Source organism: Silurus aristotelis, assembly GCF_946808225.1.
Source record: "Silurus aristotelis genome assembly, chromosome: 28".
Lineage (NCBI taxonomy): Eukaryota > Metazoa > Chordata > Actinopteri > Siluriformes > Siluridae > Silurus > Silurus aristotelis.
Genome location: NC_139601.1, coordinates 55001 through 80000, shown reverse-complemented (window position 1 = coordinate 80000; position 25000 = coordinate 55001). Strand labels below are relative to the sequence as shown.

Here is a 25000-nt window from a genome sequence, read left to right as displayed (position 1 = left end):
AACTCTTACACTACTCCTAAACCCAAACATTAGTCCTAAACCCTCATGTTAATCCTAAACCCAAACGTTAATCCTAAACCCTCACGTTACTCCTAAACCAAAACATTACTCCTAAACCCAAATGTTAGTCCTAAACCCTCACATTACTCCTAAACTCTTACACTACTCCTGAACCCAAACATTAGTCCTAAACCCTCATGTTACTCCTAAACCCTCACGTTACTCCTAAACCCACACGTTGCTCCTAAACCCTCATGTTACTCCTAAACCCAAACATTATTCCTAAGCCCTCATGTTACTCCTAAACCCTTACTCTACTCCTAAACCCAAATGTTAGTTCTAAAACCTCACATACTCCTAAACCCTCACGATAATCCTTAAACCAAACTTTACTCCTAAAACTAAACGTTAGTCCTAAACCCTCACGTTACTCCTAGACCCTCACGTTACTCGTAAACATTACATTTAAACACTACACTATTTCTGCTCTTCAGAATACAGATGGTCCCCAAGTTACGATGGTTTGACTTGTGACTTTTCGATCTTACGATGATGAGAGCGATACGACAAAATTGTAAAAATATCGCGCCGCAGGCAGCAGCGTACGATGTGGGATACGTTGGACGCAGCTGGAATGAGTGAATCTCTCCGTGAGGTGTCCCCCGCTAGCGCTCGACAGAGTAAAGATGTTTCAGTGTGTATTTTTTTTCAGTTTTAATATGCAATTTTAGTGATAAAAGCACCAAGCGCCAAGTACGTCTCCTGCTGCTAGTGAAAAAAAGAAGAGAAAAACCATCAGTTCAGAGCAGAAAATGAAAATGATAAATCCGCATGAAGCAGGAAAAACTTTAACAGTCACAGCACCATCTTCACCTTCCAATATTTTGGACTTACGATGGAGTCCTAATGTATCTTTAGATATAGAGGAATACCTGTATATTGTACCATTTGATTTCACCATATGACTGTGTGTGTGTGTGTGTGTGTGTGTGTGTGTGTGTGTGTGTGTGTGTGTGAGACAGATATCATAGCGACGGTGGAGAATGAGAAGCCGTCTCCGTGTGCTGAAGCAGGAAACGGCCGACGCTGTATGCTGAATGGAACAGAGTGTAGACCAGGATGGCCCGGTCCCAATAACGGCATCAGTCACTTTGATAATCTGGGCTTCTCCATGCTCACTGTGTATCAGTGCATCACCACACAGGGCTGGACAGACGTCCTCTACTGGGTGTGTCTCTCTCAGTACATTCTCACCACAGGGTGGGGACATACACCTGCACCAACCAGGACCCATCATCATGGAAATGTGTGTGTGTGTGTGTGTGTTCAGGTAAATGATGCGCTTGGGATGGAGTGGCCATGGCTCTACTTCGTTACTCTGATCCTGCTGGGATCATTTTTCATCTTAAACATGGTGCTGGGGGTCCTGTGTGGGTCAGTGTCATACTCTCACCATGTGTGTGTGTGTGTGTGTGTGTGTGTGTGTGTGTGTGTGTGTGTGTGTGTGTGTGTGTGTGTGTGTGTGTGTGTGTGTGTGTGTGTGTGTTATACATATAAGATCACCGTGTGTGTGTTTTTCTCTCACTCAGCGAGTTCACTAAGGAGCGGGAAAAGAGCTCTCGGAGTGGTGAGTATCAAATGTTGCGTGAACGTCAGCAGCTGGATGAAGATCTAAAGGGTTACATGGAGTGGATCACTCAGGCTGAGATCATGGACCCCGCCCAGGAAGGTCAAGGTCAAACACAGACTTACACAGTCACTCACAGGAACACATTGTGATCTTGCTCCTTCTTTGCTTAATTTTTTTGGCGCCTCTCTGTTGCTGCTGTCTGTCTCTGATGTTTCACCGCTGTATCTGATGTCTTCTGCTGTCTGTCTCTAGTGTTTCTTTTTGCTATTCCTTATGTGTTTCTCTCTGTTGCTGATGTCTTACTCTGGTCTCTCTGTGGTCACTCTGGTCTCTCTCTCAGGTCTGCTGCCACTGCAGGAGAGAGGTTCTGAGACGGAGAGTCTGTATGAGTTGGAGGGTCTGAACAGACTCATGTACTACGTGTGAGTGATCGGTTATTATGTCCATTTCCTGCTGGAGAAATCTTCAGATTAAATCTGATTTGAATCCTTTTGGACTCGTGTTCTCCTCAGGCGTCACGCTCGCTGCTGGAATCGATTCTTTCGGAGGAAGTGTCGTGTCTGGGTTAAATCCAAACTCTTCTACTGGCTGGTCTTCCTTCTGGTATTCTTTAACACGCTGGTCATCGCCACAGAGCACCATCAGCAGACCCAGGCCCTCACTGACTTCCAAGGTCAAACTCCCATTAACACCTGCAGACTTCTCATCAGATTGAGAGGGGTTTGGGGTAGTTTTAATGAGATCAGCTCCAGGTTGGGGGAGTTGTGGTTAGTGTAAATGGTGTTGAGTGCTTTTCTGTGTCTGATTATCCACAGAGAGTTCGAATAAAGCTCTGCTGTGTCTGTTTGTGGTGGAGATGGTGTTAAAGATGTACACTCTGGGCCTGCCTTCTTACTTCATGTCTCTGTTTAACCGATTCGATTGTTTCGTTGTGTCCGTGGGGCTTCTCGAGATCATTCTGGTCCACATGGGTGTGATGTCCACCATGGGCATCTCGGTCATGCGCTGCATTCGTCTGCTCCGTCTCATCAAAGTCACCAAGTACACACCTTTATCTCACCTTCATCTCAGCTTTCAGAGTGAAAAACTCATCCAATTTGTATTATTAAACAGTCACTTACCTCACGTGTAAAATGTGTGTGTGTGTGTTTGTCAGGTACTGGACCTCTCTCAGTAACTTGGTAGCATCACTGTTGAACTCTGTGCGCTCCATCGCATCTCTCCTGCTCCTCCTCTTCCTCTTTATCGTCATCTTTGCTCTCCTTGGCATGCAGGTGTTCGGAGGAAAATTCAACTTCCCTGACCAGAAAATCAGACGGAGCAACTTCGACAACTTTCCTCAGGCACTAATCACTGTTTTCCAGGTAATCACACACACACACACACACACTCACTCACACACACACACACACACACACACACACACACACACACACACACACACACACACACGGTGCCTCACCTTCATGTTTCACTCTGGCTGTAGATCCTGACAGGAGAGGACTGGAACAGTGTGATGTATGATGGTATCATGGCTCATGGAGGTCCTGTGATACCCGGAATCCTGGTCAGCATTTACTTTATCATCCTGTTCATCTGCGGCAATTGTATCCTTTATCCTTGTGTGTGTGTGTGTGTGTGTGTGTGTGTGTGTGTGTGTGTGTGTGTGTGTGTTTCCTGAGCTCTCCCACAGATATCCTGTTGAACGTGTTCTTGGCTATAGCAGTGGATAACCTGGCTGAAGCTGAGAGCCTCACCTCTGCACAGAAGGAGAAGGCAGAGGAGAAGAAGCATAAGAAGATGCTCAGGTGAGGTCAAAGGTCCGCTGCATCACTCACTGTGCAGGTAATCAGATATCTGATTAAAGGTCTGATTGGTGTGATGATTCAGATCCAAAGTGTCTGATAAAGGAGACGATGATAAATGTGCGGCAAAGAAGTTAGCAGAGCAGCGAGCAAAGACTGACGGAATCCCCACCACGGCCAGGGTAAGGGACCAACACACACACACACACACACACACACACACACACACACACACACACGCCCGTTTGCTGTGTTTGATTTTCATTTTGAAACAGTGTAACTTTGTCTATAAAACACGACGTCTCTGATGTTCTCAGCTGAAGGTGGACGAGTTCGAGTCGAATGTAAACGAGATTAAAGATCCTTTTCCACCTGCGGATTTTCCAGGTGAGTAGCAGCACTGGGCTGATCTGATGATGTAGAACCTGGATTCAGTGGAACAGCTCCTGCTACACATTCTCTCATACACAGGACTGATACTTGTCTATAAGGATCAGTAGGAGCAATGTTTATGATCTGATGCACAATCATCTCCAAACTGCACTGAACACACATGAAGATTCAGTGGTTCTACATGATGTTTAGCACGTGAGAACATTCTGAAGAACTGAATCCTAAAACCTAAAATGTATTCCTCGAATTCTTGTTCAGCTTGTCTGTAAGTGTGAAGAGCTTCTGAAGTGATGATTAGTACTGTTCAGTTATGATCTTTACCCAGGTGATGATGAGGAGGAGGAACCTGAGATCCCAAACAGTCCTAGGCCTCGACCAATGGCTGACCTGCAGCTGAAGGAGACTGTGGTGCCAATGCCTGAGGCCAGCTCCTTCTTCATCTTTGGCCCACAGAACAAGTGTGTAGAAAGAAAGAAAGAAAGAAAGAAAGAAAGAAAGAAAGAAAGAAAGAAAGAAAGAAAGAAAGAAAGAAAGAAAGAAAGAAAGAAAGAAAGAAAGAAAGAAAGAAAGAAAGAAAGAAAGAAAGAAAGAAAGAAAGAAAGAAAGAAAGAAAGAAAGAAAGAAAGAAAGAAAGAAAGAAAGAAAGAAAGAAAGAAAGAAAGAAAGAAAGAAAGAAAGAAAGAAAGAAAGAAAGAAAGAAAGAAAGACAGACAGACAGACAGACAGACAGACAGACAGACAGACAGACAGACAGACAGACAAGTCAGTAAAAGCTTGTTGTCATTACAACCATAGAGCTACAATAACACAACACAGAGCTACAATAACAATACAGAGCTACAATAACACAACACAGAGCTACATACCCAATACAGAGCTACAATAACACAACACAGAGCTACAATAACACTACAGAGCTACAATAACACTACAGAGCTACAATAACACAATACAGAGCTAAATACACAATACAGAGCTACATACACAATAAAGAGCTACAATAACACAACACAGAGCTACATACACAACACACCGCTAGGATAACACAACACAGAGCTACATACACAACACAGAGCTACAATAACACAGAGCTACATACCCAATACAGAGCTACAATAACACAACACAGAGCTACAATAACACAATACAGAGCTAAATACACAATACAGAGCTACATACACAACACAGAGCTACAATAACACAGAGCTACATACCCAATACAGAGCTACAATAACACAACACAGAGCTACAATAACACTACAGAGCTACAATAACACAATACAGAGCTAAATACACAATACAGAGCTACATACACAACACAGAGCTACAATAACACAGAGCTACATACACAATACAGAGCTACAATAACACAACACAGAGCTACATACACAACACAGCGCTAGGATAACACAACACAGAGCTACATACAGAATACAGACCTATAATAACACAACACAGAGCTACATACACAACACAGAGCTACATACACAATACAGACCTATAATAACACAACACAGAGCTACATACACAACACAGACCTTCAATAACAACACAGAGCTACAATAACACAACACAGAGCTACATACACAATACAGAGCTACAATAACACAACACAGAGCTACATACACAATACAGAGCTACATACACAACACAGAGCTACATACACAACACAGACCTTCAATAACAACACAGAGCTACAATAACACAACACAGAGCTACATACACAATACAGAGCTATAATAACACAACACAGAGCTACATACACAACACAGACCTTCAATAACAACACAGAGCTACAATAACACAACACAGAGCTACAATAACACAACACAGAGCTACATACACAATACAGACCTATAATAACACAACACAGAGCTACATACACAACACAGACCTTCAATAACAACACAGAGCTACAATAACACAACACAGAGCTACATACACAATACAGAGCTACAATAACACAACACAGAGCTACATACACAATACAGAGCTATAATAACACAACACAGAGCTACATACACAATACAGAGCTACATACACAACACAGAGCTACATACACAACACAGACCTTCAATAACAACACAGAGCTACAATAACACAACACAGAGCTACAATAACACAACACAGAGCTACATACACAATACAGAGCTATAATAACACAACACAGAGCTACATACACAACACAGAGCTACATACACAACACAGAGCTACATACACAACACAGAGCTACATACACAATACAGAGCTATAATAACACAACACAGAGCTACATACACAACACAGACCTTCAATAACAACACAGAGCTACAATAACACAACACAGAGCTACATACACAATACAGAGCTACAATAACACAACACAGAGCTACATACACAATACAGAGCTATAATAACACAACACAGAGCTACATACACAATACAGAGCTACATACACAACACAGAGCTACATACACAACACAGACCTTCAATAACAACACAGAGCTACAATAACACAACACAGAGCTACAATAACACAACACAGAGCTACATACACAATACAGAGCTATAATAACACAACACAGAGCTACATACACAACACAGAGCTACATACACAACACAGAGCTACATACACAACACAGAGCTACATACACAATACAGAGCTATAATAACACAACACAGAGCTACATACACAATACAGAGCTACAATAACACAACACAGAGCTACATACACAATACAGAGCTATAATAACACAACACAGAGCTACATACACAATACAGAGCTACATACACAACACAGAGCTACATACACAACACAGACCTTCAATAACAACACAGAGCTACAATAACACAACACAGAGCTACAATAACACAACACAGAGCTACATACACAATACAGAGCTATAATAACACAACACAGAGCTACATACACAACACAGCTACATACACAACACAGAGCTACATACACAACACAGAGCTACATACACAATACAGACCTATAATAACACAACACAGAGCTACATACACAACACAGACCTTCAATAACAACACAGAGCTACAATAACACAACACAGAGCTACATACACAATACAGAGCTACAATAACACAACACAGAGCTACATACACAATACAGAGCTACATACACAACACAGAGCTACATACACAACACAGACCTTCAATAACAACACAGAGCTACAATAACACAACACAGAGCTACATACACAATACAGAGCTATAATAACACAACACAGAGCTACATACACAACACAGACCTTCAATAACAACACAGAGCTACAATAACACAACACAGAGCTACAATAACACAACACAGAGCTACATACACAATACAGACCTATAATAACACAACACAGAGCTACATACACAACACAGACCTTCAATAACAACACAGAGCTACAATAACACAACACAGAGCTACATACACAATACAGAGCTACAATAACACAACACAGAGCTACATACACAATACAGAGCTATAATAACACAACACAGAGCTACATACACAATACAGAGCTACATACACAACACAGAGCTACATACACAACACAGACCTTCAATAACAACACAGAGCTACAATAACACAACACAGAGCTACAATAACACAACACAGAGCTACATACACAATACAGAGCTATAATAACACAACACAGAGCTACATACACAACACAGAGCTACATACACAACACAGAGCTACATACACAACACAGAGCTACATACACAATACAGAGCTATAATAACACAACACAGAGCTACATACACAACACAGACCTTCAATAACAACACAGAGCTACAATAACACAACACAGAGCTACATACACAATACAGAGCTACAATAACACAACACAGAGCTACATACACAATACAGAGCTATAATAACACAACACAGAGCTACATACACAACACAGAGCTACATACACAACACAGAGCTACATACACAATACAGAGCTATAATAACACAACACAAAACGCGGCTAGCCCATCTAGCTAAATGGCGGCTTCCGGAGCTCATTCGCTGAGCCACGTCTCCGTATAAACAAAGACGCAGCAGTCTCTAAACTTTCACCGCGTCCGCTGAAGTCAGATGTAGCTTAATTTATTATCCAGGAAACAGACATTTAAAAGTAGAATGGACGGGAGAGCTGGCTGGCTGGAGTTAGCCTTTAGCCTACCACGGACACCCTCTCCCGGCATCAGGCGACACCGAGGGCTGGGGGCCTGGTCTTTGTAGCCGAGGTCGCAGAAAGCAGAGGCCTTGAAGGTTATTAAGTACAACAACATGCAGATTTGTTGTTGCATGTAATGTAACAGCATCTGGTGGTCATATACATGAATACAGCTGTCTCTGGCATCCATGAACTTCGAAAAGTCAGGAAAAAATGCGAAAAGCACCATTTGGATCCACAGATGCCGCTGTGTGCTACTGCCATGCCCCCATGTTGGATCAGAAGACATACAGAGACTGACAGCCATACAGACAGACAGAGAGGCAGAGACAGACAGACAAACAGACAGAGAGGCAGAGAAACAGACAGACAGACAAAGACAGAGAGGCAAAGACAGATAGACAGAGAGGCAGAGATAGAAAGACAGACAACCAGATAAAGAGGCAGAGACAGACAGACAGACAGACAGACAGACAGACAGACAGATTACTGCTATGATGTAACAATCACTGCTGATTTCTTTCACTAGGTTCCGAAAGTTGTGTCACCGTATCATCAATGCCACAACATTCACCAACATCATCCTCCTTTTCATCCTGCTGAGCAGCATCTCTCTGGCAGCTGAGGATCCCATCGACCCAATGTCCTTCAGGAACCAGGTACATGTGCCCTGTTTCAGGTAAACCAGCAGTACCAGGTCAGAGGAGCTCCACACCTGAAGCTGCTGTGATCCCTCAGCCCTTAGTGTAGTGTTTAATCTATTCCTTCCATGTCTACATGCCAAGGTTCTGGCGTATGCAGACATCGTCTTCACATCTGTTTTCACGGCTGAGATTGTGCTGAAGGTAATACTGTAACTGTGTGTCGTCGAACATGTGGAACCACTGGAGCTACATGTTCACTGTAACAGCTGCAATCTGGGTAGATAACGTTTGATAACATTGTACTGTGAAACTTAGTTACAGTCTAGTGTGTGTGAAGTGTGTGTGTGTGTGTGTGTGTGATACCCACCTCATCTCTCTCCGTTCCAGATGACGACGTATGGTGCTTTCTTACACAAAGGCTCCTTCTGCAGAAACTCTTTTAACATCCTGGACCTGATTGTAGTCGGAGTATCGCTGCTCTCAATGGGGATGGAGTGAGTTTCATCCACACTGAGAAACACTGTGTGTGTGTGTGTGTGTGTGTGTGTGTTTAAGAGGTGTTAGTAAATGTGTGTTGATGATGATGATGTAGATCCAGTGCCATTTCTGTAGTGAAGATCCTGCGAGTGCTGAGAGTTCTAAGGCCTTTAAGAGCCATAAACAGAGCAAAAGGACTCAAGGTGAAAACACACACACACAAATGTACAAATATAGTCTATTGTAAATTTACTCAAAATTAAGTGTGTGTGTGTGTGTGTGTGTGTGTGTGTTTCAGCACGTGGTTCAGTGCGTGTTTGTGGCCATTAAGACAATTGGGAACATTGTGCTGGTCACCATGCTGCTGGACTTCATGTTCGCCTGCATTGGAGTTCAGCTGTTCAGGGTGAAGAACTCAATGTCCATTTTATTAATTACTGTGTGTGTGTGTGTGTGTGTGTGTGTGTGTGTGTGTGTGTGTGTGTGTGTGTGGTAGATTCTCACTGGATTATGGTCGATAATAAGAGAAAATGTCCTTCTCAGGGAAAATTCTATGCCTGTACCGATCCACTGAAGATGACAGAAGCAGAGTGCAGGTGAGTTTTGACTTCATGCTCCAGCATCAGCTTCTCCAGTGTTCATTTAGAATATCTGTATGGAGTGTAGGAGCTCTGGCGAAAGGAAATGCTTTCTACCAGCTGCACTCTTCTGAGTAAACATTCTCATCACCCAATGCGTCACACCTGGCTCTAAGCACCACTACAACTAAAGGTGGAATAAAGAACATGGAAGGGTTTGGATCACATGGCATTACTGTGCAGCTAGGTTCCTCTAAAGTTAATGGCCTAGACCAAAGTACACCACACTGCATTATAGAGAGCCCTGAACTGAAAACCACTACTGACAAACTGCATCAACTCCTGCTCTTACTGTGGACTAAGTAGCTTACAGGTGCTCCTCCTGCATCACTGATACTGAGGTACCAATGCCCAATCTGTTTCACACTGTTCCAACAACATCTTCTCTAATGGTTCAGATAGGATCAGCACCTGCGAGAGGAAACGATTGTGAATGAGCCTCCAAAAAGACAGGTCAAGTTCAAGCACAACTTCAAGTTAAAGACACTAATAAAGATTTGGTCAATGGACATGGACATGGATGTTGGAAGTGGAAGAAGCTAGCCAGAAATGATGACCTGTGGAGGCAGAAGCAGTATGAGAGGACAAGCTCTCAGTGTAGGAACAGCCAGAGATAACAGAGATGTTATGAACTTCAGATGTTGCTGCACTAATAAAGACTGCCACTCCTGTTTGGAGCTCCACAAGCATAGCACACACTGACTGCACACTCTCACTGCACACACTCTCACATTCACACTCTGACTGCACACTCACCATACTCTGAGTGCACACTCTTACTCACACACTGCACAATTACTGCACACTCTCACCCACACACTGCACATTCACACTCTGACTGCACAATCACCACACTCTAAATGCACACTCTCACTCACACACTGTACACTCACACTTACACTCTGCACACTCACCACACTCTAAATGCACACTCTCACTCACACACTGTACACTCTCACCCACACACTGCACATTCACACTCTGACTGCACAATCACCACACTCTAAATGTACACTCACACTTACACTCTGCACACTCACCACGCTCTGACTGCACACTCTCACTCACACACTGCACACTCACTGCACACTCTCACTCACACTCTGCACACTCACCACACTCTTACTCACACTCTGACTGCACAATCACTCACACACTGCATACTCACACTGCACACTCTTACTCACACAATGCACACTCACTGCACACTCTCACTCACACTCTGACTGCACAATCACTCACACACTGCATACTCACACTGCACACTCTTACTCACACAATGCACACTCACTGCACACTCTCACTCACACTCTGACTGCACAATCACTCACACACTGCATACTCACACTGCACACTTACTCACACAATGCACACTCACTGCACACTCTCACCCACACACTGCACATTCACATTCTGACACACTCACCACACTCTGACTGCACACTCTCACTCACACACTGCATATTCACACACTGCACAGTTAAACTCTGCACACTCACAATGCACACTCAATCTCTGCACTCTAGACAACCTGACTGCACACACTCACTTACATACTACACACTTTCAAACTGCACTTTCAAACTGCAGACTTACACTGCACACTCTCACTCACACACTGCATTCACACTGTACACTTACACTCACACACACTACATATTCAAACTGCACACTCACTCTGACTGCATTCACACTGCACACTCACTCAGACTGACTGCGTGCACACACACACACACACTCACACTGACTGCACACACTGATCACTCACACACTGCACATTAACTGCACACAGACTACTAATGCATTATATGTTGTATTGTAAAGAAGTCTAAGGTCTGTGGTGTGTTTTCAGAGGGACGTTTATTTACTATCAGGACAACGCGCTGAATGAGATCTTGATCCACAGGAGGAAGTGGATTAACAGTGATTTAAACTTTGACAATGTGCTGAATGGAATGCTGGCTCTCTTTACTGCCTCCACATTCGAGGGCTGGCCAAAGTAACTCCTCACACACCAACACACTCATATACAGCAACTACTTTATTACACTCAAACCATAATCCTCAAAGTTGGAGCCTTCAAAGCCAAGGTGAACTACATTGCACACAATGCCCCAGTCATGCTTCACTAACACATTTAATCCTTAATGAAGTACATAACCCATAATGCCCACCCCTTTCCCTCTATCCCTCTCTCTCTCATTCCCTCTCCCTTCTCCCTCCCATTGTCCCCCTCTCTTTCTTTCTCTCTCTCTCTCTCTCTCTCTCTCTCTCTCTCAGGGTTATTTTGGAGACCCATGGAATGTCTTTGACTTTGTGATAGTTGTCGGCAGCATCGTGGACGTCATTCTGAGCGAGATCAATGTAGGTATTATTATTAATCTGACGTCATCATCATCTTCATCTCCAGCACATGTGGTTTCAGTCTCTAGAGTGACATCATGTCCCACACACACATCTTTAACATGACATCTGTACGTCTTTACATGTTTATAAGAGGCCGTTGATGATCTCATTATATAAACATTACACTGAAGCCCCTCCCTCTCTGTGACTCCACCCCCTACCCCACCACTTCAGGTGGCCCTGGCTGCACAGGGAGGTCTTTACTGTCTGACCGGTTGCCAGGTATCTCTCTCTGCAGTATTTATTACTGCTATCAAACACAGTCAGGAGCTCTACATCCTCAGTGTGTGTGTGTGTGTGTGTGTGTGTGTGTGTGTGTGTGTGTGTGTGTGTGTGTGTGTGTTCTCTGACCAGGAAGTGAACCCCATGCAGGAGATTGCAGTAAGTACTTACACATTTAACATGAAGAAAAAATATATACATTTATAAAACAAAGACTTAAAATATACCAGCTGTTTTATATATAAATGTGTGTGTGTGTGTGTGTGTGTGTGTGTGTGTAGGATTCTGAGAACATGAGTGTATCCATCACACTGTTTCGTCTATTCCGTGTGATGCGTCTGGTGAAGCTGCTTAATCGGTTTGAGGGAATTCGAAATTTGCTATGGACCTTCATCAAATCCTTTCAGGTGTGTGTGTGTGTGTGTATATATACACTCTTTCTCTCTATGCTATTGCTCATTTGTTTCTTACTGGTGTGTGTGGGTGTGTGTGTGTGTGTGTGTAGGCTCTACCATATGTGGCTCTGCTCATTGTCATGCTCTTTTTCATCTACGCTGTTATAGGCATGCAGGTCAGTTGAGCTCTCTCTCACACACACACACACACACACACACACACACACACACACACACACACACACACACACACACACACACACACACACACACACACACACACACCCTTCATCTGTATGTGACTCCACCCCCTCAATAAGTAATTGTAAATGTGATAGGATTGTGTGTGTGTGTGTGTGTGTGTGTGTGTGTGTGTGTGTGTGTGTGTGTGTGCGCACCCCCTGCAGGTGTTTGGGAAGATTGCGCTGATTGATGGAACGGTGATTAATCGCAACAATAATTTCCAAACGTTTCCGCAGGCCGTGTTGCTGCTCTTTAGGTGATTTACACTCCAGCTCACGTCCGTGTCTTTCCATGTGTGTTAATGACCATTGCAAGTGTGTGTGTGTTTGTGTGTAGATGTGCTACAGGTGAGGCATGGCAGGAGGTGATGTTGGGATGTTTATATGGTCAACGCTGTGACCCCAAATCAGATTACCTGCCAGGGGAGGAGTTCACCTGCGGCTCAGGGTTTGCCGTCCTCTACTTCATGAGCTTTTACATGCTGTGTGCTTTCCTGGTGATCACACACACACACTCTCTCTCTCTCTCTCTCTCTCTCTCTCTCTTACACACACACACACACACACACACACACACACACACACACACACACACACACACACACACACACACACACACGTGACTGTAGCTCCTCTTGTGGTTGTAGATCATTAACCTCTTTGTGGCCGTCATCATGGATAACTTTGATTATTTAACACGTGATTGGTCGATCCTTGGGCCACATCATCTAGATGAGTTTAAGAAGATCTGGGCAGAGTATGACCCTGAGGCCAGGTGAGTCACTAATGATTCAGCTGTCATCTTTATCACTATACTCCTTCCTAATCACTATTCCTCTAATCACCATACTCCCCCAATAAATATATCAATATATCACTATAATCCCATCATCACTATACTCCCCAATCACTATACAGTGGTCTCCCCGAACAACCACTATACTCACAACCACTGCACTCCCTATTTACTATACTCACAATCACTATACAGTGGTCTCCCCGAACTCGCGGGGGTTACGTTCTAAGACCCAATCACTATACTCCCCATTTACTACACTCCCATAATCACTATACTCAGAACCACTATACTTACAACCACTATACTCACACAATCACTATCCTCTCACAATCACTGCACTCCCATAATCACTATACTCATATACTCACAACCACTATACTCTCACAACCACTATACTCTCACAACCACTATACTCTCACAACCACTGCACTCCCATAATCACTACACTCATATACTTACAACCACTATACTCACACAACCACTATACTCTCACAATCACTGCACTCCCATAATCACTATACTCAGAACCACTATACTTACAACCACTATACTCACACAATCACTATACTCTCACAATCACTGCACTCCCATAATCACTATACTCATATACTCACAACCACTATAATCACACAACCACTATACTCTCACAACCACTATACTCTCACAATCACTGCACTCCCATAATCACTACACTCATATACTCACAACCACTATACTCACACAACCACTATACTCTCACAATCACTGCACTCCCATAATCACTATACTCATATACTCACAACCACTATACTCACACAACCACTATACTCTCACAATCACTATACTCTCACAATCACTGCACTCCCATAATCACTATACTCATATACTCACAACCACTATACTCACACAACCACTATACTCTCACAATCACTGCACTCCCATAATCACTACACTCATATACTCACAACCACTATACTCACACAACCACTATACTCTCACAATCACTGCACTCCCATAATCACTATACTCATATACTCACAACCACTATACTCTCACAACCACTATACTCACAACCACTATACTCTCACAACCACTATACTCTCACAATCACTGCACTCCCATAATCACTATACTCATATACTCACAACCACTATACTCACACAACCACTATACTCTCACAATCACTGCACTCCCATAATCACTATACTCATATACTCACAACCACTATACTCACACAACCACTATACTCTTACAATCACTATACTCTCACAATCACTGCACTCCCATAATCACTATACTCATATACTCACAACCACTATACTCACACAACCACTATACTCTCACAATCACTGCACTCCCATAATCACTATACTCATATTCTCACAACCACTATACTCACACAACCACTATACTCTCACAATCACTGCACTCCCATAATCACTACACTCATATACTCACAACCACTATACTCACACAACCACTATACTCTCACAATCACTGCACTCCCATAATCACTATACTCATATACTCACAACAACTATACTCTCACAACCACTATACTCACAACCACTATACTCTCACAATCACTGCACTTCCATAACCACTATACTCTCACAATCACTATACTCTCACAATCACTATACTCATATACTCACAATCACTATACTCACAACCACTATACTCTCACAACCACTAAACTCTCACAATCACTGCACTTCCATAATCACTATACTCACAATCACTGCACTCCCTATTTACTGTACTCAAAATCACTAACCTTCATAACTACCATACTCCCCCAATCACTATAATCCCCCAATCACCATATTTCTTAAGCGCTAGTGTGTGTGTGTGTGTGTGTGTGTGTGTGTGTGTGTGTGTGTGTGTGTGTGTATGCACGCATATGTGTGTGTGTTCTGTAGGGGTCGTATTAAACACCTGGATGTTGTAACTCTGTTGCGGAGAATTCAGCCTCCACTGGGCTTTGGCAAGTTCTGTCCTCACCGCGTCGCCTGCAAGGTGCCACACACACACACACACACACACACACACACACACACACACACACACACACGTTTTGTTTATTTAGGCTCATTAGACATTTTGCTGTTGTGCATGCAATAGTTTTGATGTATGTATGTGTGTGTGTGTGTGTAGAGGCTGATCTCCATGAATATGCCTTTAAACAGTGATGGCACTGTGACCTTTAATGCAACACTGTTTGCACTCGTACGGACAGGACTGCGGATAAAAACTGAGGGTACACACACATATACACACACACACACACACACACAAAGATAATGTGATAATGAGGGTGCGGCGTGATTACTGTCTGTTCATGTGATTGATCAGGAAATTTCCAGCAGGCCAATGAGGAGCTGCGAGGAATCATTAAGAAGATCTGGAAGAGGACAAGCATGAAACTGCTGGATCAGGTCATTCCTCCTATAGGAGGTAACACACCCTAAACCCTACACCCCATATAGCCTACACACTATACCCTACACACCCTAAACCCTACACCCCATATACCCTACACACCACACACCCGACACCCCATATACCCTACACCCTATATATCCTACACACCACACACCCTAAACCATACACCCCATACCCTTCACACCACACACCCTACACCCCATATACCCTACACACTATACTCTACACACCACACACCCTAAACCCTACACCCCATATACCCTACACACTATACTCTACACACCCTAAACCCTACACCCCATATACCCTACACACTATACTCTACACACCACACACCCTAAACCCTACACCCCATATACCCTACACACTATACTCTACACACCCTAAACCCTACACCCCATATACCCTACACACTATACCATTCACACCACACACCCTACACCCCATATACCCTACACACTATACCCTACACACCCTAAACCCTACACCCCATATACACTACACACTATACCCTACACTCCACACGCCCTACACCCCATATACCCTGCACACTATACCCTACACACCCTAAACCCTACACCCCATATACTCTACACACTATACTCTACACACCACACACCCCATATACCCTACACACTATACTCTACACACCACACACCCTAAACCCTACATCCTACACACTATACACACCACACACCCTAAACCCTACACCCCATATACCCTACACACTATACTCTACACACCACACACCCTAAACCCTACACCCCATACACCCTACACACTATACTGTACACACCACACACCCTAAACCCTACACCCCATATACCCTACACACTATACCCTTCACACCACACACCCTACACCCTACACACCCTAAACCCTACACCCCATATACACTACACACTATACCCTACACTCCACACACCTAACACCCCATATACCCTACACCCCATATACCCTGGACACTATACCCTACGCACCCTAAACCCTACACCCCATATACCCTACACACTATACTCTACACACCACACACCCCATATACCCTGCACACTATACTCTACACACCACACACCCTAAACCCTACACCCTACACACTATACACACCACACACCCTAAACCCTACACCCCATATACCCTACACACTATACTCTACACACCACACACCTTAAACCCTACACCCCATATACCCTACACACTATACTCTACACACCACACACCCTAAACCCTACAACCCATATACCCTACACACTATACCCTACACACCACACACCCTAAACCCTACACCCCATATACCCTACACACTAAACCCTACACCCCATATACCCTACACACTATACCCTACACACCACACACCCTAAACCCTACACCCTATATACCCTACAACCCATTTACCCTGCACACCACACACCCTAAACCCCACACCCCATATACCCTACACACTATACTCTACACACCACACACCCTACACCCCATATACCCTACACACTATACACACCACACCCTAAACCCTACACCCCATATACCCTACACACTATACTCTACACACCCTAAACCCTATACCCCATATACCCTACACACCACACACCCTACACCCCATATACCCTACACAATATACTCTACACACCACACACCCTACACCCCATATACCCTACACCCCATATACCCTACACCCTACACCCCATATACCCTACACACCACACACCCTAAACCCTACACCCCATATACCCTACACCCCATATACCCTACACACTATACTCTACACACCACACACCCTACACCCCATATACCCTACACAATATACACACCACACACCCTACACCCCATAAACCCTACACACCACACACCCTATATACCCTACACACCACACACCCTACACCCTATATACCCTACACACCACACACCCTAAACCCTACACCCCATATACCCTACACACCACACACCCTACACCCCATATACCCTACACACCACACACCCTACACACTATACTCTACACACCACACACCCTACACACTATACTCTACACACCACACACCCTAAACCCTACACCCCATATACCCTACACACTATACTCTACACACCACACACCCTATACCCCATATACCCTACACACTATACTCTACACACCACACACCCTACACCCCATATACCCTACACCCCACACACCCTACACCCCACACACCCTATACACCACACACCCTACACACCCTAAACCCTACACCCCATATACCCTACACACTATACACACCACACACCCTACACCATATATACCCTACACACCACACACCCTTAACCCTACACCCCATATACCCTACACACCACACACCCTACACCCCATGTACCCTACACACTATACTCTACACACCCTACACCCCATATACCCTACACACTATACTCTACACACCTACACCCCCATGTACCCTACACACCACACACCCTACACACCACACACCCTACACCCTACACCCCACACACCCTACACCCCACACACCCTACACACCACACACTATACTCTACACACCCTAAACCCTACACCCCATATACCCTACACACTATACACACCACACACCCTACACCCCATATACCCTACACACCACACACCCTAAACCCTACACACCACACACCCTAAACCCTACACCCCATATACCCTACACACCACACACCCTACACCCCATGTACCCTACACACTATACTCTACACACCACACACCCTACACCCCATACCCTACACACTATACTCTACACACCACACACCCTACACCCCATACCCTACACACCACACACCCTACACCCCATATACCCTACACACCACACACCCTACACCCCATGTAACCCACACACTATACACACCACACACCCTACACCCTATATACCCTACACACCATGCACCATACACCCTATGTACCCTACACATTACACACCCTATACCCCATGTACCCTACACACTATACTCTACACACCAAACACCCTACACCCCATATACCCTACACACTATACTCTACACAACACACAGCCTACACCCCATATACCCTACACACCACACACCCTACACCCCATTTACCCTACACACTATACTCTACACACCACACACCCTACACCCCATATACCCTACACAACACACATCCTACACCCCATGTACCCTACACACTATACTCTACACACCACACCCCCTATATACCGTACACACCACACACCCCATGTACCCTACACACTATACTCTACACACCACACACCCTATACCACATATACCCTACACACTATACTCTACACACCACACACCGTATACACCACACACCCTACACACACTGTACCTTATATACCACACACCCTACACACTACACCACATATACCCTACACATCACACCCTACACACACACTGTACCCTATACACACACACACACCACACCCTACACACTACACACACACACACACACACACAACACCCCATATACCCTACACATCACACCCTACACATCACACCCTACACACACACTGTACCCTATACACACCACACCCTACACACCATACACCACACACCCTACCTTATATACCACACACCCTACACACTATACATATATACTATATATATATATATATATATATATATATATATATATATATATATATATATATATATATTCAACTGCAGCATCAGCATCTGTTTGGGCTTTATGGAAAAGGTCTTGCTGGGACGTTAACTCTCTCTGCAGTGGCTCGTTTTTTGTTTTTTTCTTCTTTTATCTTCCTTGTACTTCTCCTACTGTTCTCCGTGTTTAGTCAAGTAATGACGCTTGAGATTAAAACTATTAGAACAGCGACTTTTGCTTTGCATATCAGACAGGTAGCATTTCCCTTAAACGCCAAAAAAATAATACTACAATAGCCATCTTTCTTACAACTGTCTGTGTTCTTCATCCACCTTCCTTTTTGGTTTGGAAAGAGAAATCGTTCTTTTTTTTTCGCAGCCAAACACCACCAAAAAAAAAGCCCCAAAATCAGCGCTCCTTTTCTCAAATTTGCCACCTGGGCGGGTTTTTTTATGTTGTCAGGTTTGTTTATTTATTTATTTATTTTTTTTATAGAATTGTTTTTGTTTTAATTTAATATGAAGGGTTAATTTTCGTATGAAGAAAATAGAAAAAAATTACATTTTATATATATATATATATAATAATATTTTTTTTTATTATTATTTATGCGGGCCAGATTATGTTTTTATTTTTTTACATCACTTGCGGACCGGAGGTAGGGGGGGGGGTGAATATAAGACCACTGCCCTACACCAAAGGTACTCAACAGGCAGCCCGTGGGCCACATGTAGTCGACTGCACTTCAAGATGTGGTCTGTAAAAATAGCAATAATTACAATTAATTATTAAAATTATCCTGGAAAGTCCTCAAAAATTACACCAAAAATTAAGATTAAAATGTCAAACAACCTAATTTATATATAAAAGACAGCCGGACTTTTAGCCAGATTTCAGCCAAACTACAGACTTTACACAGACACAGACATTTTAGAGACTTTACACAAACACACTTTACATAGACTGTGTGTGTGTGTGTCTGTGTGTGTGTGTGTGCGTGTGTGTGTGTGCGTGCGTGTAGATGACGAGGTGACAGTAGGGAAGTTCTACGCTACATTCCTGATCCAGGAGCACTTTAGGAAGTTCATAAAGAGGCAGGAAGAATATTATGGCTACAGACCCACCAAGAATAAAAAAACCACTAATGAAATCCAGGTGAGATGAACATATTCTACCTGCTTCCTACACTAATAACCCGAGCCGTGTCCCAAATCACCTCCCCACACTCTCCCTGCTCCCTACACCTACTGTATCACACTCACGAGCCGTGTCCCAAATCACCTCCCCACACTCTCCGGCTGCAGGCAGGGTTGAGGAGTATTGAGGAAGAGGCGGCTTCCGAGCTGCACAGAGCGATTTCTGGGAACCTGATGGATGATGATGAGATGGACAGAGTGATGGACGAGGCAGATGAAGACGCAATTTACAGGGTGAGTCTCAAAAGTATAGGCACCCAGGTTCACTTACAGTCAGCTTTCAGTTTGTACGTTCAGGCCGAGCGATGCTCCTCCTCCTTCCTCCTCCATGCTCCCTATTTAGTTTATATCAGGCTGGTGGTGTATAACTTTTTGTATATGTGTGTGTGTGTGTGTGTGTGTGTGTGTGTGTGTGTGTGTGTGTGTGTAGCGTGCAGGAGGCCTGTTTGGGAATCACGTGGACCCATTCTCATGTGGAGGAGCTGCACACACTCAGGTTGTGAGTCAGCGCCCTCTACAGATCAGTGAAGAAACAATGCAAACGAGTGACACGCCCCTAAGAGTCTCTGCCCACACATACAACTACCTACACTACACAAACAATAACAACAACACAAACAACAATAACAGCACACAAAGGTAAGACACGGCGGTGCATTTGTGTATAATCATTATAATGGAATGTATATTTCTTCAGTGAACTCTATTTCCCAGCATGCACGAGTGTGGAAGTGGAGGGTCCAGTGAGTGCTGCTGAGCTGCTCATCCAGGAGGTGAACACACACACACACACACACACACACACAGAGTTTACACTGCATGTACACTACAGGAATCTTTTGTTGGTGCACACAGAGCTCAGGTGTAAAAGAGAGAATGGCTTACTTCCTGTTTGGGGCAGGTGTTGGAGGTGGGGGGTTTGGCCTGTCTGGCTGCAGATCGCGTGTTCGTCAGAGTGATGATGGAGGAGATGGCAGCAGCTCTGCACGTGTACCTGCAGGACCTGGAGAGAAAAGCCACGCCCCTTCCCCCGAGCTCAAGTGACACATTCTGCCATGTGTGACTTAAAGAGTGACTTAAACAAAAACATGTTTATTTACAAATATTACTGTAGGGGAAATTATTATTTTAATGAATAAACAAATATGAAATGTGAAAATGGACTGATGTAAATAATCTGACGCATCAAATATACTATAAAAATAAGTAAATATAATTGTGCAATCTAAAGCCCTATTCGGAGGGACTAGTTTTCCAAACGACGTTTGAGTTAGAAGTTGTTTCAGCCGGCGTCTGTGATTTCACCTATGGGTTCGGACAGGACTCACATCTCCGTGTTTATTATGGAGGTAGAAGTGTCTGTGTTTTACATGTGGGCATTGCACAAGACCACATGTCCAGGATGCCTGGATTGTGTATGGTCATACGACCAATCAATAGTAAAACAGCGGCGAAAAAGAAAGCAGAAAGTTGAATATCGGCGCGCTAGGGTTAGTACGGTAGTTCACGTTGACCAAAACACACAAGAAAACGCGTTTTGGAAAAAAGATTTCCGGCAATCACAGACATCGCATTCGGCCGGGATTAGATTTCTCAGAGGAGCGCTGAGTTTGCTGAAAAACACTAGGTAATTTGCTCTGGAATTGTTTACAGAGGTCATGTGAGAGAAAGAGAGACATGGCAGATTCGGACGGGATTAAAATCACAAAGTACGTCTGTGAAACAGAAATTTCTCTAACGTGTGTGTGTGTGTGTGTGTGTGTGTGTGTGATTACCTGTACTGATGTTCCTGAGTTCCAATCCCCACACATGTTGTTACAGATTACAATATACCGTATTTTCCGGACTTTTCCCCACACTTTAAACTCCGCAGCTTAAACAACAAAGCGGCTCATTTATGGATTTTTCCTGAGTTTTTCTCGGTTTCACAAACACAAACAAAAAACTGAACCCCATAACATTAGACCAATGAAATTGCAGAACGAGTTCAGGTGAACCAATGTAACTCTTTATATTAAATCAGATGCGCTCCCACTGAATCGGGCCGCACCACATCATGAATATGGATGATGTTCCTCTGAGGTTTGATCTGCCGCTCACTTGGACTGTCTACAGGAAATGTGAATCATTCGTCACGCTAAAAACAACCGGGCATGAAAACACACTTCACCTGTGTTCTGAGCTGCACGGCATCGGGAGAAAAGATTCACCGATGGTGATTTTTAAACGCACGACGATGCGGAAAGATAAACTCTCGAGAGAAATAGTTGTGAAAGGAAGGAGGAAGACGAGTCGTGTAACAGACACTGTCTTTCATTAAAGCCTGTGTAAAGTTCATTAGTTTCAGTGTAGACATGCGACTTATAGACAGGTGCGGCTTATTTATCTTCAAAATACACATCTTTGTACAATTCAGTGGGTGTGGCTTATATATGGGTGCGTTTAATAGACCGGAAATTACAGTAATAACGCACTATAATTTGAACACACACTGAGACTGGCGTGGGGTCACGAGGACTAGGAAATACACTGAGATCAAACATCCCAACTGAACAGCTTTATTAAATGATTTACACACACACACACACACACACACACACACACAGGTTTGAACTTTGCATGTTGGAATTAAAGATGGAACAAACACGTGCTTGTGTGTGTGTGTGTGTGTGTGTGTGTTGTACTGTCTCCTGTTCAGTTCGTACCTTCTACATATCTCATATTACAGCAAAATATAAACACAATATACACACCAATAAATAGAGCTTATAGGCAACATCAGGAACAGTGTTCTGTCGTCATGGTAACAGAGAAACACATCAAGCGCTACAGTGATTATACAATTATAAAATAACTCAAATATTTTTTACATTAGATTGTGTGTGTGTGTGTGTGTGTGTGTGTGTGTGTGTGTTTGATACAAAAATGAATGTAGCAAAAATACAGGCTATACAAGTCTACATGTATAAAAAAAGCTTAAAGTGGAAACAGTGTCTTGAGTGTGTGTGTGTGTATAGATGTGTAAATGTGTGTGTGTGTGTGTGTGTATATAGATATACACAAGTGTGTGTGTGTGTGTGTGTGTGTGTGTGTGTGTGTGTGTGTGTGTGTGTGAGAGCAGTGGTGGGCCGTCAGGGTCAGTAAACACTTCTCTGCTGAACTAAACACTATCAGAAACACTGACCCACATTTATAACATAAACTCTAATATTTGTTCCATGAAACTGTATAAATTTCTTCCATCAGTTTCTTCTCTTCATGTCGTGGTGTTTCTCTCGGCTGCACTGCTTCAGTACGTGTGTGTGGATGTTAGATTTTTTGTCCAATCAGATTTCAGCCTCTATGTGCTGCCATGTGAATCTAATCTGCTCAGAACCTTCAGAATCAGTACTGATGGACTTTTACCATCGAGAATATTACCAACAGCTCTGTTTCTTTATCCAATCAGATTTCAGATTCTCCTCACAGAGCAGATCACTGGCCCAGAATAGCGTCAGCATTGTTCCGTCCTCTGATTGGTTGTTCAGAGGGAAACCGTTACAGCCACGTTTGACTGGTAAAACACGTGTGTAGCTCTGCACACGTTCATACATCTGAGTTAGACTTTTTTACCACTTTTATGTCACGTGTTGTTATATTGCGTGTTTGTTTTGTATTGATGGTTTCTATAATTGTGATGTGATAGTGGCGTATTAAGAAGTGGATTAAGTCGGGTACGTCCTCACTGCAGGTCCAGGTACCAAATACACGACCCACCACTGTGTGTGTATAGATGTGTACATGTGTGTGTGTTTAGATATATGCAAGTGTGTGTATGTATAGATATATGCAAGTGTGTGTGTGTGTGTGTGTGTGTGTATAGATATATGTAAGTGCGTGTGTGTGGGGGTATGTATGTGTATAGATATAGGGTACATGGGTGTGTGTAGATATAATCTATTAGAGTGTGTGTGTGTGTGTGTGTGTGTGTGTGTGTGTGTATAGAT

The 25000-nt window shown here is 43.6% G+C and overlaps 1 protein-coding gene across 1 annotated transcript in view; it reads left to right on the top strand.

Moving 5' to 3' along the window:
• cacna1sa (calcium channel, voltage-dependent, L type, alpha 1S subunit, a) overlaps window positions 1-22173 on the top strand; it is a 27358-nt gene extending 5185 nt beyond the window's left edge. The window contains exons 8-43 of the mRNA XM_083534612.1: window positions 1023-1228; window positions 1331-1434; window positions 1590-1735; window positions 1971-2052; window positions 2143-2303; window positions 2446-2671; window positions 2787-2994; window positions 3117-3237; window positions 3324-3438; window positions 3521-3617; window positions 3753-3822; window positions 4154-4286; window positions 8518-8647; window positions 8774-8833; window positions 9020-9126; window positions 9225-9312; window positions 9408-9515; window positions 9653-9705; window positions 11600-11746; window positions 11807-11837; window positions 12028-12111; window positions 12328-12375; window positions 12508-12534; window positions 12657-12782; window positions 12881-12946; window positions 13178-13269; window positions 13350-13509; window positions 13660-13787; window positions 15713-15809; window positions 15948-16050; window positions 16146-16247; window positions 20840-20973; window positions 21123-21248; window positions 21445-21653; window positions 21729-21787; window positions 21916-22173. Coding sequence (XP_083390738.1) covers window positions 1023-1228; window positions 1331-1434; window positions 1590-1735; window positions 1971-2052; window positions 2143-2303; window positions 2446-2671; window positions 2787-2994; window positions 3117-3237; window positions 3324-3438; window positions 3521-3617; window positions 3753-3822; window positions 4154-4286; window positions 8518-8647; window positions 8774-8833; window positions 9020-9126; window positions 9225-9312; window positions 9408-9515; window positions 9653-9705; window positions 11600-11746; window positions 11807-11837; window positions 12028-12111; window positions 12328-12375; window positions 12508-12534; window positions 12657-12782; window positions 12881-12946; window positions 13178-13269; window positions 13350-13509; window positions 13660-13787; window positions 15713-15809; window positions 15948-16050; window positions 16146-16247; window positions 20840-20973; window positions 21123-21248; window positions 21445-21653; window positions 21729-21771 — 3938 coding nt within the window. The 3' untranslated portion in view covers window positions 21772-21787; window positions 21916-22173. The remainder of the gene's footprint in view (window positions 1-1022; window positions 1229-1330; window positions 1435-1589; window positions 1736-1970; window positions 2053-2142; window positions 2304-2445; window positions 2672-2786; window positions 2995-3116; window positions 3238-3323; window positions 3439-3520; window positions 3618-3752; window positions 3823-4153; window positions 4287-8517; window positions 8648-8773; window positions 8834-9019; window positions 9127-9224; window positions 9313-9407; window positions 9516-9652; window positions 9706-11599; window positions 11747-11806; window positions 11838-12027; window positions 12112-12327; window positions 12376-12507; window positions 12535-12656; window positions 12783-12880; window positions 12947-13177; window positions 13270-13349; window positions 13510-13659; window positions 13788-15712; window positions 15810-15947; window positions 16051-16145; window positions 16248-20839; window positions 20974-21122; window positions 21249-21444; window positions 21654-21728; window positions 21788-21915) is intronic.
• Window positions 22174-25000: the final 2827 nt, after the last annotated feature.